The 15,144-nt window shown below is 50.6% G+C and overlaps 6 protein-coding genes across 6 annotated transcripts; 3 read left to right on the top strand and 3 right to left on the bottom strand.

Moving 5' to 3' along the window:
* Window positions 1-392: 392 nt before the first annotated feature.
* Window positions 393-1,291, top strand: AA0111_g2897 (hypothetical protein; the record flags this gene model as incomplete). Its single annotated transcript, XM_028648718.1, has 3 exons — window positions 393-573; window positions 628-773; window positions 830-1,291. 3 exons carry the CDS (start codon window positions 393-395, stop codon window positions 1,289-1,291), a joined length of 789 nt encoding a protein of 262 aa, XP_028509739.1.
* A 1,896-nt stretch (window positions 1,292-3,187) lies between these two features.
* Window positions 3,188-4,546, bottom strand: AA0111_g2896 (hypothetical protein; the record flags this gene model as incomplete). Its single annotated transcript, XM_028648717.1, has 2 exons — window positions 3,188-4,124; window positions 4,266-4,546. 2 exons carry the CDS (start codon window positions 4,544-4,546, stop codon window positions 3,188-3,190), a joined length of 1,218 nt encoding a protein of 405 aa, XP_028509740.1.
* A 1,599-nt stretch (window positions 4,547-6,145) lies between these two features.
* AA0111_g2895 (hypothetical protein) lies at window positions 6,146-8,528 on the top strand (the record flags this gene model as incomplete). The annotated part of the gene is made up of 4 exons (XM_028648716.1): window positions 6,146-7,128; window positions 7,180-7,565; window positions 7,614-8,034; window positions 8,114-8,528. The coding sequence occupies 4 exons, from the start codon at window positions 6,146-6,148 to the stop codon at window positions 8,526-8,528; spliced, it is 2,205 nt and encodes a 734-aa protein (XP_028509741.1).
* Window positions 8,529-8,990: 462 nt separating this feature from the next.
* On the bottom strand, window positions 8,991-10,904 carry AA0111_g2894 (hypothetical protein; the record flags this gene model as incomplete). Its single annotated transcript, XM_028648715.1, has 1 exon — window positions 8,991-10,904. The coding sequence occupies one exon, from the start codon at window positions 10,902-10,904 to the stop codon at window positions 8,991-8,993; it is 1,914 nt and encodes a 637-aa protein (XP_028509742.1).
* Window positions 10,905-11,397: 493 nt separating this feature from the next.
* Window positions 11,398-13,006, top strand: AA0111_g2893 (hypothetical protein; the record flags this gene model as incomplete). Its single annotated transcript, XM_028648714.1, has 2 exons — window positions 11,398-12,091; window positions 12,201-13,006. 2 exons carry the CDS (start codon window positions 11,398-11,400, stop codon window positions 13,004-13,006), a joined length of 1,500 nt encoding a protein of 499 aa, XP_028509743.1.
* Window positions 13,007-13,373: 367 nt separating this feature from the next.
* AA0111_g2892 (Lysine--tRNA ligase, cytoplasmic) lies at window positions 13,374-15,092 on the bottom strand (the record flags this gene model as incomplete). Its single annotated transcript, XM_028648713.1, has 1 exon — window positions 13,374-15,092. The coding sequence occupies one exon, from the start codon at window positions 15,090-15,092 to the stop codon at window positions 13,374-13,376; it is 1,719 nt and encodes a 572-aa protein (XP_028509744.1).
* Window positions 15,093-15,144: the final 52 nt, after the last annotated feature.

The following is a 15,144-nucleotide window of genomic DNA, read 5'->3' as shown; positions in this document are numbered from 1 at the left end:
TCGATGTTTGATATTGAAGTCGAGGTTATAATGGGTGGGGACGATGCGCTGTAAGTCTATGGCGGTGAAAGCACGCGTGGAGCTCTGTTGTCGCATCGGCAAGCATGGCTGATCTGGCCGCGGTGATGCACCGAGGTCTGAAGCTTGAGCCGCCTTGTGGACTGAGCTGCATCCCCACCAAAACTTTTGGACATGGTCGTCACTGATGTGTAGGAGCGCATACTACAACCACTCTTCTTCAAATCCTTGCGCATAGGTGTTGTTGACTTTCTCTCGACGCTTCGCTTAGTCATTACTCGGCGGGCTGCGTACACTTTCCACCGCACTACACCATCAGATATACAGCCATCGAACTCTGCACCACACGCGCATACGAAAAGACACACCCAATCATGGTCGCGCCTACAGTTACCCTCACGCATTTGAACCGTGCTGACGGTTCTGCGACTTACACCCACAATGGCTACTCGATCATTGGCGCCGTCAATGGACCGATCGAAGTACAACGACGCGACGAACTGCCCGAGGAAGCTGCGATCGAGGTGAATGTCAGACCAGCTATGGGCGTTGGAAGTATGTACAATCGTTAGAGAAGAGGTCGCGAATTGGCTACTAACATAGACCAAGGCCCAAGGGAAAGGCATCTCGAAACCCTTGTTCACAACACACTGCGCAGCATCATCTTGACAAGGTCAATACCACGGACGCTTGTACAAGTCACACTGCAAGTTAGAAGTTTACCGGAAGAGGATAGCACAGCCGGTGTCAACACTGTACGTCCAACAGTTAAATCGTCTTGCTATATCACTAATCGCTAATCTTCACACAGTCTCTAACCCTCCTCCCTCATCTTCTCCATACCGCACTTCTCGCCCTACTCTCCGCATCGATACCCCTCCGCACAGTCCTCACTTCTGTAATGATCGCACAACCCGCCTCGCCATCTACAAACTCATTCCCACCCCTCCTCTCGCCGACCGCCAACGAACTCTTACGCGCAAAGCCCATACGATCAGTCCACGTCTTCGCATTCTCGGGCGACAGAAAGATGTTGCTGGGAGAGAGTGAAGGAAAGTTCAGTTATGAAGAGTGGAACGAGGCATGTCAAATGGCCGAGGATGCGTGCTGCGGAGAGGAGGACGATGAAGAGGAGGGTGGCGTAAGGCTAGAGGCCGAGGGAGAGGCCATGGACGTCGATGGACAGGTCGAAGGAGAGAATCTGGAGAAGTGGTTGAGGAGCGTTGTGAGGAGGAAGGTCGATTACGAACAGCGGTGGAAGAGCGCTACCTGAACATAGCGGGAGAGATGCAGAGACAAAGAGTGTGCGAGATATCAAGCAGATGACTTTTACGTCAGTCGATGCATCGTAGAGTGCAAGATGCTAGCTACGGCATACCCTGGAGCCTTGAAGGTTCAGTCCTTAGCATGCCGTTAGGTATCGATCAGTCAGGGTCTCCATCGGCGCTGAACAAAACTGTCGAGCTGCCTCGAGAAAGGGTAGCTCAGACATGTAAACCCATGAATGTTCAGCATTTGGACGCGGAGATGACTCGACAATAGATGACGGCTCAATAGCCAAGACCAATCAAAGGTTGAAATGCACTACCTTGGTGAGTGTGCATAATTTTCTGTTCATGCGTCTGACTAGAGGGTATAATCTTGGTTTGGTGAAGTGCATTGGTGACATGTAGTGACTAATGCATGGGTCGAGCCCTCATTGTGTACGAATGAGACTTGTCTTATAAATCCTATGTAACAAACTGGACGTAGTGTGACCGTGGTGCTCAAAAAGATCGTTAATTCAGTAGCTCAAGAGCCAGATATGCCACTCATGATCAGCAGAGCACCTAATGGGCTTGCTAAAATTATAATCTTATTCGTGTGTAAGCAGTACCTAGTTACTTCTAGTCTAGTAGCCGTTCAAATTAAATAAAATAATATGCAGCCATCAAAGAGAGTCGCAGCCCCGATCATGGTAATCCCCGAGAAGAACTCTGTGGATGTTGAGTATTTCAAGGACCAAGCAATATGAAGTCCACCGAGCCAAGTGAAGACTTTGGCCAGGCGAGGTGCGTCCATGTTCCGCAGACTTCTCCATACAGCGAGAACGACGAGAAGAACAAAAAATAATTCTTTAAAGATGTCTCGCCATACAAATGGGTGGTGCAAGACATCTGGCACGCGTTCAGTGCTTCTTCTAACAAGCTCATCGAAGTCGTGTGCTTTTCTCATCTCAGTGCACAGTGAGGTATTTTGTAATGCTGCATCATTCTAATGCTGTTAATTGGTGGATCATATGAATCAGCATATCTTGAAGAAACATACTGGATGATTTCTGCAAGCCTCCATCTCATTAAGCTTGTTACCGCGTATTTGCTCGTTATAAGTCTCGATGCCCCACACCAGCGCAAGCAATGCAAGAAGTTTCAAATCCCAATCTTTTCGCAGCCATTTTAGGAGTTTGCCAAACTTCACACGTACAGGAGCGAAGTGATTGGCCGTGTTGTTTTGAGTCGTGCACAACGTTGCGCTGGGAGCTCCATTCGATGGGCTGGGCGATGGACTCGAGGTCGCAGGTGTGCTCAAGGGCGCAGATGTGCTCGTTGCGTTTGATTGACTTACCGAGGGTGTCGTGGTTTGAGTCTGATGTGAAGTTGACGAGGCTGAAGCGGGGTCTGGAGCTGAAGCTGGTGAGGTTGGCTGCGAGGAATGCGATGGCGCGGGTTGCATGACTTGGAATACCTTAACATGCGGAAGCTTCAGTTTCTAGCTAGATTGAGTTATAATCTGGAGAGTATCACAGATGATTATATGCACTCGAAGGCTAACAGAAACCGGTGAGAGACAGGTGGAGTTTGTAATGCACAGCCGCATAGTTGCCAACACACCCTAGGCTGCATAATGCTCAGCCTCTTTCGATGAATACTATAGATACAAGAACGCTCAAAGCGCTAAAGATGCAACACGTATTGATGATTTCTTAGTAAACGAAATATGCTGAAAGTTTACAGTACATCGCGTTGAAGTAAATGGTATGCGCAATTCGTCAATATATGCTCGAGGCGATTGATTCGGGATGAATGTGTCGTTTCGAGTCGTGATTCGTAAGTCGTATGATGATCCGCAAGGTCATGTCCCGTCCCTATGCAAAACCCTAAAGGAATGTCCATGAAATGATATGAAAACGTCACACCGATTCTACCCTCTCTGTTATAAGCTTTTTCTCTTTTTTCGCTTGCTCGGCCAGGAGCATTCCCAGAGACTGTTGTGCGTCCCAACCTGGTATCTCCCACATTCTTTCGCCTCTCGACAGTTCCTTGTCCTCAACCAACCTGACATCTTCACTACATGCTCTTGCCTCCCTCAGCCAATCTTGCCAAGCCTCGGTATCTGGGCATGCGTCACTCATTCGCACCCATCCAATTTCTTTGGTGACGCAGACTGCCCTCCAAAGAGCTTGTGTGAACGTTTCATTCTCGGAAGGAAATCCTTTCTTTTCCATTTTGGAGTCGGAGAGGCATTCATTGATGACCCTGTAGCAAGACGTATCCCAATGCATTTTGCTAGGCAAGGCAGCGACTATCCAATATGAGGCGCCGAGTAGCATGTAGGAACCTGCCCATGCGATCTGAACCTGAATTTGAGCGTTGGCAAGGCATATGACTCCGCCCATGAGCATCATCGTGCCCACCAGACTAAGGATTCGGTATGCCGGGCCGTGCGTAAGGAGGTAGTCGATGCTCTCTGGTGCGAAGTACAGTTCACGGGCAACGTCTTCCTCGCAGCGGACGATGAGGAAACTACCCTTGGGATACCGTATAACAACATCGCCACGAGGAACAACTCCCGACTTATGCCTGCGTTTGGGAAGTTGCAACACCCATTTGTTGCCCAGACCAATGAGGCTGGAGAGGAGCGACAAAAGTACCGTGGCTACAACGGACATGCCATCGTCTTGCCATATCGACAGTGCGAGAAGAAGGGCGGAGAGGGCGAAACCGATAAGGATTACGACGGTGAGCGGACCAAAGGTCTTGGCCTTGAGCGACTGTTCACCAACTCGTTCGATCTTGACGACGCGGACCGAGAAAGGAGCGAGATTGTTGGCATCACTAGTAGATTCCCTGTCAGCATTGTGCGGTACTGTTACAATTGTGGAACGGGACGTGTGACTTCTAGTGTGTTTTGCGGAGTCTGGTAGACGTGTCGGGGTATTCTTCGAGAAAGCTTGCCACTAGCAAGAATGTTTGTAGAGATCCACTTACCAGACAATATTTCCGATGTGATTAATGTTGTCTCTATGGTTGCCGCTGACGATGCCAGTCACCCATCCCGAGAATGGCTCCAGTTGTGTCGGCCTCGTCGGCCTCATCAACGCTTGAGGTGCCGGGATCAACCGTGGTAGGAATATCCATTTGGAGAGAGTCGAGACCTGAGCGTTGGCGAGCACTGAACCCTCACCCAAGATGGCAAGGAAACCAACGATGTCGAGTTGTAATTCATTGAGCGATATCTTCCCGGTCTCATCTGATGGAAGCCAATACATATCGATAAGCGCTCAAATTATCTTCAAAGCTCAACGCGAATTGAAGGCTGAACGCTGCGGAAACGATGCATAGGTCCGACTCGACGCGCTATAATGCAGTAGGAATGTGCCGTAAGCGTACTCAGTATATACGACAGATGCGGAACTGAGGCGAGGAAGGCATGAATGATGGTGACGAAGCTCAACGTGGAGCAGTAAAAGTCGCGCGCGTCGAGTTGGGGGCCAAAAGCGCCTGCATCGCCCACTGGATCTGCGTGTGGCACTTCTGTTACCAGTCCGGTCAGAGGCCCAGACACTTTATCGAGGACACGGGAGTTTGTGCACTCCCACAGCCCCCATGGATTGGGGCTTGTGCAGCTATTGGATGCCTCAGGCTGGAAAATGAGGGGCAAACATGGCTGACGGGACCAGTGGCTAGGCTCCAGGGTGTCTGGCGCATGGCAGAATGCATGAGGCTTTAGCATAGCCTCAACCCGTGTGAGCAATGGGTAGTTCTGCCCAGCTTTGTTTTCAACTCCTTTCTAGTAACAGATCCACTTGTCGCAACGACGTCGCGATAGTTTGAATCGCTGCGCCCCGCTTGCGTGTTGAGCTTGAACTCAACTGTGATCGCCATACTCGCCTGCTGTTCGCAACACCAGAACAGACGCACGCACCAGGCTGACAACCCCGTGACACGATCCGATAACGACAGCTGTATCGACCGACGAAGTTTGCATTGAAAGGCATTAAAAGCGGTGTCGCATCCACTCGAGTTGTTAAGAGAAGGAAGAATCATACGCAAGGAAGCGTGCGCTGATGTATGTGGTTGCTCCTTCCTTCTATCTCTTGCGCGTTCTTAGACACGCGATCGTTGTAGGCATCGTCCTTTCTTCCCCAGCACGAGCAAGAGCGCAAAATCCATCGTTTATCCATTATAGCAGAGACCTATGTCCTTCTCTTTGCTTCAACTTCTATGCTAGCTCACCGCAGCTCCATATCTTCTCTGTCGTGCCTATGTCTCTAGGCATCAGTTGTTTCCCAGCCTCGCGCATTTCCTTAGCCGCGGGGCATGAGGCGCAGCGAACAGACTACATCAGAAACTATCAATGGGCAATGAAACTAATACAGTCGGTTTTGCAAATTAGGCCGACAAGCGGGACAGTAGTACTTGAATTTGGTACACCATATCCATCGCCTGGTTAGAGTATCACCTGGTCACGAGGTGTGCCTTGAAGCAACCTCGTTTTGCGGGATCTAGCAACCGTCTTGAAGATCCAGAATCGCACACAGCCCAAACCGGTCAATCAAGAACAGTGACCGAAAATTCGTGCTTCTATCATATTACTGTACCTGCAGCCTCATTTCGAGTGGTATGAGCAGCCGGTGATAGACGTTCTCACACAATCGTCATCGGCATGCCCACTGACGCCGAATCCAAAACTTCGAGTGAGCCCCACAGAACCCGTCCTGGGTTATTGGCCAAGTGTGGTATTGTCATCCCCACATTGTGAGTCTCCGAGTGAACACTCATGTCTGCTTTGTCAGTTGGTGTTGACTGTTAGATGTAGCTTTGTACGTGACCGGCACGGATCTCCAGGGGACCCGAACAGGCCAGTTATGACTACAGCTGACTCGCCGAAGAAGAGAAAAAGGGCCCTCAGCCCGCTACCTACGAGGAAGATACCAATACATTCAGAAGAACCGAAAGTGACCGAAATATCTTCTGAGAAAACTTTGACTATGGAGAAACTAGATCAGGAGAAAACTAAGGCGAGAGCAATCTTCGACACAGAATTAGGCAGCAAGACGGTAACTGCGGAGTATGATGTGAACAGACGCAGATTCCTCGAGGCCGAGGACAAGGATGCGTGGGATCGATCTGCAAGGCCTGAAAAGAGCGAATCTGATTCGGAGGATAAGAAGAAGGATGACGAAGTGGAACAAAGAGCCGCAGACATCATCCGAGCGATTCGTGAGTATGAGCGCAATGTCACCTTCGGCAACCTGGCTTCAGAAGCACTTCCGCTAGACGATGATCGGGACATGGGTGGCCAATATCTCACCAACAAGGATCGGATAGACCACCAAAGCAAGCTGTACCAAATCGCCAAAATCGTTCCGAAGGGTGCTCTTTTACATCTTCACTTTAATGCCGAATTGCATCCTGAATTGCTGCTCGTGCGAGCCCGCGAGATGGAAAACATGTACATCCGCAGTATAATACCAATCACAGAGGAAGAGCATCTTGGTCAGACGGAGATGGTTTTCAATGTCGTTGATCCAGGGACCGTCAATCGTGGCGTTAACATTTTCTCGCCTTCGTATCCTAAATTGACGAACCCGAGAGATGTCAAAAACCCTGCCTACTTGAAAACTGTCTGGATGCCATGGAAAAAATTCCGGAAGGAATTTGAAAAAAAATTTCCAGGCTTATACAAAGAAGAAGAGCCCGAGACGTTCCAAGCAGGACGGCCACCACGTCCACCACGTCATTGTGGGGAACCCAAACGTGCCGTTCTGTATCCCGCTGAGAACTGGCTAAGATCGAAGATGGTGCTCAGCCAGGACGAAGCCTACCGGCCTACACAAACTGTAAACGGGTATGTGGGTCTTTCCCTACATGGTTTCTATGCTTACTGATATCTACACAGAGTATGGGCCCGTTTCAATCAAGCCACGAGAGCCTTTAAAGGGTTGTTGAACTATGAGAGCGTTTACAAGGAGTACATAGGCAACGCTATCGACCGTATGATCGAGGAGAACGTTATGTACGCTGAGCTCCGACCTATGCTTTTGGACAAATCTATCCCATCCGACGACGGCAAGGTTGAGATTAACAATTCTGCCCAGATGCAGCTCATTGTAGATGCAGTAAAAGCTAAGAAGGCGAGCCTCGAAAATGAAGGGCGACTGGACAAGTTTCCCTTTGGACTCAAGATCATATATTGTACACCTAGGTCGATACCTGATTTTATGATGAGAGAGGAGATGAAGCAGTGCATCGAGCTTAAGCTGCAGTTTCCAGAGCTAATTTGCGGTAAGCAACATGGAACACAAGATGCGCAACATTCTCTAATATGAATAGGTTTCGATCTCGTAGGCGCAGAAGATCGACCCAACCACATTGGATTTTATAAGAAAGAGCTTGCTGCTTTTCAAGCAACTTGCAAGGAGATGAAAGTGGATATACCGTTCATGTTTCATGCCGGTGAGACACTGCTCGACACTGGCGGCTCTGACGACCCTACAAACTCCAACCTGTACGACGCAGCGGCCTTAGGGTCGAAGCGCATCGGGCATGGGTTTGCACTCTTGAAGCACCCGCATCTTGTGAAAAGGTTCAAGAGGGACGAATCCATACCTGGGTCGGGTATCTGTATTGAGCTTTGTCCCATCTCGAATGAGTTGCTGCATCTATGCAGAAAGGTCAAGGAACACCCATATCCAGAATTACTGGCTGCGGGCATACCCTGCACGGTCAACTCGGATAACCCGTCGCTTTTCAGGTATGAGGATTCCTACTCTGCGTCATGCCTCTTGTTCTTAACCCGCATCACCCTGGTCACAAAACTAACACAACCACAGCAACTCAATGTCCCATGAGTTCTACCAAATCATGGTTGGCGCACCTAGCATGTCTCTCTACAGCTGGAAGCAACTCGCACTATGGAGCCTTGAGTATAGCTGCCTGTCAGCAAAAGAGCAAGGGGATGGAGAGAAGATCTTGAGGAAGAGTTGGAGAGAGTTCTGTCAGACTGTCGTTCACGACTATGGCCCTCTTATGATGAACGAAGCTCCAGGCAAAATCGATGTCTACAAATCAGAAGCATCATATCCGGAACGGAGGAGGATACATGCAGATATCGAGAAAGCAGGGGCAGATGAGAAACGAGGGCCAGAATGGGTAAAAGCAGAGAGGGAAAGAGCAGAGGCGTGGAGGGCATCTTTACCCAAAGGCAGTGTTCTGCTAACCCATAGGGATGACAAGGACCATATCTAGCTACACCGAACAGAAAAGTCGAAGGTCGCCATATAGCCGGCTGACTACCAGATTACCGCTGTCAACTAGATGATGAAGCTAAAACACAATGTTTCTATGACTCGCAAATGCATGCAAGTGAGGTTAAGCTTCCCTCCCATGATCTGCGCTTAGCTTTCTCGCAACTGACGCTATACGGACCTTTGAGCAGAAGTCATGCTTCACGACTTCATTATCGACCGCAAAGTTCTCAGTACATGACAAGGTGTGGGGCTCCATCACATTCTGGTAAAGTTTGGACGGCAAACTGCGACAGTGACGGAAGATAAAGCGTTGCCGCCAAGCCACTCATTCAGGTATGAGTGACTAGATTAATGAGTTTAGTGTTTGTAAGTTGTATCTGAAAGACAAGCCTTACACTGAGAGCTCGTTAACGCTATACTGAATCAAAGACACCATCAAGGCATCTTCAAATGTTTCGGTCTAGGTGTTGAGCTGGAAGTCTGGACGTCCCTCTCTCCACTCATCAAAGTCCTTCTCACCGGGCATCTCGCTGCCGTCAGAGAGCTTGAGCCTGGGAAATGATCTGTCCTCGCGATTGTTTGTCGGCTCCTTGTTAGCCAGCTCCTCATTGACCAAGACCAAAGCACCAGATTGCCATCCTGCAGCGCTCACCTGGAGAGCGAAATATGCGCCAAGGCCGTCTTCGCCACCGTCTTGGTCCCAGGCTCTGCCTTCTTGCTCAAACCACTCGCTGACTTCACCCTGAACGTTGTGGTCGCTTAGAAATAGTTCCCTGCGCGAAGCGCTTTCTTCAGCGTGTGATTGGTCGTGCACAACCTCCTTGAGCCATTCGTTCTTCCTTGCGTCAAACCAAATCTGACGACCGGTCGTATATGCGTGAGGGAGCAACTGGCCGTTGTTGTTGAACTGATTATATACAATACCGCGCGCCTTTCCGACGAGGTTGTCGTCGTTCATGCCCAGACCGAGGGAGCCACAGCCACCATTTTCGGTGCCGTACGACGTAATTTTACCATTCGAGTGGAGTGCCAGGTAGTGGTAGTCACCAAAAGCGATCGAGATGACATTAGTGCCCTGCAAAGCCGGAATCTTCTTGAGGCCTTGCATGTCTCCAGAGCTATTGTGACGATGGCTCCAGCATGATTCAAGGTAGTTTTGATCGCCAGTGATCACTTCGTTGTCCTTGAAGATGGCAAAATTGCGGAACGAGCCTTGAACGTCAAGAGGAGCTCCTTTCTCATGACGCAACATTCGAAGCTCAATAACATCCTCGACTTGGTTCTTGGCTCCAAATTTACCACAGAAGACCTTGCCAAGGTCGGTGGTGAACAAGACAAAATGCTCAAGCAGAACATAGTTCAGCACCGCCCCGACCTCTCGACCTAGAGCCCTCTGCTCATCGGACTCGCGAGTTCCTTTGACATGTTGATAGCCGGTTTGGGGGACCTCGGCGTGTTCCAAGACAAGCATAGTATCGGTGCCGTCCTCACCATGATCCCGTTCGACTGGGTCCCAGACGACAATGCCGATGCCATGTACATAGGCCGAGCTGCGGCTCCAACCTGCTACGACTTGTTTTATTTGCCCAAAGTTGGACGTTGTCCGCGTTGTGTCGTTCAGGGAGATCTCGTTCAATTGTAGGGTTGCGAATTTGACCTGGAGCGCAGGTTTCTTGACATCGTACCATGACCACATCCGACCGCTGTCAGAGAGTCCGAGTATGTGTGCACGACCGGAGGAGAACTGGCGAATGGCGACGGTCGGCTCTTCGTATTGGGCATCGGTAGCGGTAGGAGGATATCCTTCAGGGAAGCGGAGCGGCTGTAGAGGCCCATTAGCGAGGAGTATCCGCTGGCCATCTAGCACACCGGCAGTATGTAGAGTGCCTTTAGAGGTAAGCAGGGTCGTGGACCAGCCACCACACTGCATATCAGCAATGACGCCCAAGTCTCTCGTCTTATCCATCTCTGTCGGAAAGGCTTGGTGTGCCGCGTACATGCGCCTGCCTGGCCGCATCATGCCAGCTCTCATCCGAGGCCCACGACGGCCATGTGTATGGTCTTCCGGGTCAAGGGCGTGCCCTAGGCGGTTGTGCGAGTTATGCCCCCATGTGTAGACGCGGCTCTGGGTAAGCATGCGACGATACATCTTCTGCCAGCGGTCGCCGTCATGTTGTACGACTGGCTGGTTCGGGACGCGGAATGTCGTTCTGGCGAGGTAACTCCAGTACGCGGGATCTAGTTGAATCGACGGTTGCTGGAAGGCTTTGCACGTGCTGCAGAGGGCGAGGAAGCTCTTGGCATCTAAGTAGGGAAATACGAGTACGAGGATGTCGAGGGGGAGGTCGGTGATGGAGCCGATCTTGTCGGCCATGTTGGCTGGGAGGAGGCTTCTAAGCTCCTTGTTCGGTGTCGATATTGTAGTAGCGAGGCTTGTAGCGCGACTTCGATATTCGGGGTAGAGGGGTTGGAGCCTGCTCCAAATAGTGCTGATGACGGGTACGTGCAAACAAGATGTTTGTAGAACGCGAGCGTGGAGGGTACACGCCCAATGACGCAAGGAGCGCGGGGATTAATGCGGGACATTTCCGTTTTCGCGCTAACTCAAAGCAGCGACCAAACTTCTGACTCAATTCACGAGTCTCTATCAATTTTCCGCCTGCCCAGCAACACGTTTTGATCCACGCGTTGCACTGCTCCACCTAACTATTTCGGTCCACTGATATCGGACGACTTCAAAAATACTCGATTGGGGACCATATTCGCGTCACGACACTTGATATTGCCCCACCACGTTGGAGCGTCTGACACCTGACTGGCCACATTCCACGTACAAAGGTCGACGACAACAAAAACATCACATCGCCATGTCTGAAGCCCCCGCTGCCGAGCCAGCGCCGGTACCTGCTGCGGCAGTAGCACTATCCCAAGAAAGCTCACCTGCAACAACAAATGGCGAAGCCGCTCCTGCCACAGATGCGCCTAAAAAGCTCTCACCAGCAGAGTTGAAGAAGCAAAAGCAAGCCGAGAAGCAAGCAAAACGAGCCCAAGCCAAAGCCGCGGGTGGCACACCGAATCAACAACAAGGACCATCCAAGGATAGCCAAAAACAGCAGAAGGATCCAAAGCAAACATCAAAAGACGCCCAATCAAGACCAGGGCCAGTACGGCGACGACCATCGCAAGCCAACGCACCAGTTCTGAAGGAACCGGAAAAAAGAGCGAAGAAGGACAAGGAACCAAAACAGACTGGCCTCTTCTTCGGTCATCTCTACAGCCAACCAAAGCAGCAATCCCTTGTCGGCGCATCAAAAGACGTACATCCTTCAGTCCTCGCACTTGGCCTACAGTATAGCAGCTATGCCATCTGTGGTAGTACGGCACGTATGGTAGCCATGTTGCTGGTTTTCAAGACAGTCATCGAGGCCTATCAAACACCTCCAGGAAACAGTTTAGCCCGGCATCTGACCAGCCACCACCTTGGTCCTCAGATCGAATTCCTAAAGAGCTGTAGACCGCTTAGCATTAGTATGGGAAATGCTATCCGATGGCTCAAGGATAGTAAGTTGACATTTCACATTAAACTAACGTAATAGGCACGGCTCAAAACGCTTAGCATGAGCATCAGAACTTGCCAATTAGTAATTCATGAGATACTGACTCCTTCCAGTCATTATCAAGATAGACCCTGCAACGCCAGAGAATGAGGCGAAGCGAGATCTGATCGAGGAGATTGACATATTCATCCGGGAACGTGTCACAGCCGCTGACAGGCTCATCCGCGACCTAGCCGCTACCAAGATCCAAGCTGGCGATGTCATTCTGGTTTATGCCGCATCTTCGATAGTCGAACAGACTATCATTCATGCTCACCAATCCGGCAAACCTTTTACAGTTATTGTGGTTGACTCAAAGCCATTGTTTGAAGGCAAGAAGCTGGCACGGAAGCTCGCAAACCACGGTATCACCGTGCGGTACTATCTCATCACAGGAGCCTCACACGCAGTTAAGGACGCAACAAAGGTCTTCCTAGGTGCGCACGCAATGATGTCAAACGGCCGCCTCTACTCGCGCGTTGGCACAGCTCTCGTATCTATGCTCGCATACTCCCACTCACTACCCGTCATCGTACTCTGCCAGTCCGTCAAGTTCACTGAGAAGGTGGCGCTAGACTCCATTGTCGGCAACGAGGTCGCACCTGCCGAGGAAATTCTATCCGAGGCCGAGCGTCGTGACCTTCTTCCCCTCAAATCACGTCTTCCAACATCCAAGAACGACGAAAAGTCGTCATCGGAAGAGGCACCCGCCGATACCACAGATGTGTTGAAGTGGATCGACGACGCGAAGAACCTTCATCACCTCCAAGTTCTCTACGATGTCACGCCTGCGCAGTACATCAACATGGTCATCACCGAATACGGAAGCTTGCCGCCTAGCTCGGTTCCCGTGGTTCACCGCTTGAGTACGAACATATGATCCTGTCCAGCGCTTTCTTTTTTTGTGTTCAAAGTACTACCTTAAGCAAGTGCTAACATTGATGGTTCAGGAACTGAAGAGCAGGAGACGATGCCTACTAAGAGGGGTGTTCGTCAAGCTTCCGGGTGGTAGAGAGGTGTTGAAAAGAGGACTGCAGGGTTAAATAGATCAATGGCAGTCACGGTATTGGTCTCCTTGTCAGTGTTGCAGGTAGACTAAGATATGATAGGTACGGTTTCATGAGAGAATCAACATCTTACTCCCACCGCTTTTCATTTATTCAGCAGTCATCCTACACGACTAAAAGCTACTCTAAATGCATCTGACACAGCGTATTAGCTTGCGACAAGTCCGAGGTGTATCAAGATCAAACAGCCATTGCCGCGATTTCGGATTCAAGATCCGCCATCTGCCTTCTCAACGCAGCAAGTCGCTCCTGCTTATCCGCCGTCTTATCAGATTGACTAGTGGCAACCGCACCGCAGCCTTTCTTACCCTCCTCTCTCATCATCGGAAACGCCAGTACCTCCTTGATCGTATAGTTGTTCGTCAGAAACATCATAATACGATCCAACCCCGGCCCACACCCAGCCGTCGGCGGCATCCCATACTCCAACGCCTTGACAAACTCCTCATCAATTCCTTGGGCTTCGTCGTCCCCTTGAGCCTTCTGCCTCGCTTGCTCCAGAAAGCGATCGCGCTGTTCGAAAGGATCATTGAGTTCGCTGTAGAGATTGCAAATCTCAAAGCCACATACAAAGGCTTCTGCGCGTTCTGTGAGACCGGGAATCGAGCGATGCGTCTTCGCGAGAGGCGACATGAGCTTAGGGTGATTCATGATGAATGTGGGGTTCGTGATGCGCGATTCAATGTATACGCCAACCAGCTTGTCGAGTAAGCGGGCGTTTGTGTGTGGGGGCGAACAGATGATGTTGTGATCACTCAGGATACTGAGTAAGAATTGCCGGCTGTCTTCCGTATGAAGCTGAGATGGCGGAGGGAACTGAACCTTGCAGGCGTCTTCAAGCGCTGTCATCATGTCAATGCGCTCCCATGGCCCCTCCCAGTTGATCACCTTCGCTTTTCCAGTCTGGCTTGTGAACGTAGTGACATAAGAACCAGTTACATTCTTCACCAGACCAGAGATCATTTCTTGCGTCACTTGCATCATTACCTCATAATCTGCATCCGCCTGGTAGAATTCGCAGCTTGTAAATTCGGGGTTATGCGTTAGATCCATATCTTCGTTGCGAAAGACCCGTCCGATCTCGAATACACGGTCGATGCCGCCGACAACGAGAGGCTTGAGATGCAGCTCTGTAGCCGTACGTAGATACATGTCCCGCTTGAGATCATTGTGGTGCGTGATGAAGGGCTTGGCTGCTGCGCCGCCGGCTTGTTGGCAAAGGATGGGTGTCACGACTGAGATGTAGCCGCGGTTGCGGAGGAAGGTGGTGATGTATGACTCCATGGCATCCCAAGTACGCAGCATATCGCGACTGCGGCGATTGGTGATGAAGTCAAGCGGTCGGTCACGATGGCGTGTCTCAGCGTCTGTGAGCGTCTTAGGTAGCATGTGCAGACTTGGTGCTAGGAGAATGACGCTTTGCGCGAAGAGCGAGAGTTCGCCTACAGGTCGATTGCGTGGCGCTGTTCGGCATGGATGGCCAGTTATGCCAATCTGGTCTCCTCTGGCCAGGTGCTCGTGTTGCTGCTTGTAGGCTTCGAGGTCTTCTGATGAGGTGACCTGACATACGACTTGTATCGCTTCCTCCCCAACCTGAACCTCGTAGAAACGTAGACGCTCTCCTGCGCTACGGATCGTAACGATACGACCGCGCATTGTATACTCAACGTCTCTCAGCTGTTCGCCAGTCGCGATGGACCTATGCTGCTCACGGAACGCTCTAAGGTCCGTGAGATTGGGGATGAACGAAGAATAGAGGCCATTTTTGTGAGCCGCCTTACGCAGATCCTGGACCAAGATAGAGCGGTTCTCGTAGTACTTGTGGGGTGGGAGCGTTTCTTCTTGGTCACGTCTTGCGCGCTGCTTACTTGCAGTTGTGATAGTGCCGTTGGTAGCCATAATGATTGAATAAATATTTCTGAACGCTTTTTGTCTGCAAACTGACGAGTAT

Source organism: Alternaria arborescens, assembly GCF_004154835.1.
Source record: "Alternaria arborescens strain FERA 675 chromosome Unknown contig_5, whole genome shotgun sequence".
In the NCBI taxonomy this organism is placed as follows: domain Eukaryota; kingdom Fungi; phylum Ascomycota; class Dothideomycetes; order Pleosporales; family Pleosporaceae; genus Alternaria; species Alternaria arborescens.
The sequence above is the reverse complement of the archived record's forward strand: the minus strand, read 5'-3'. Positions and strand labels throughout refer to the sequence as shown.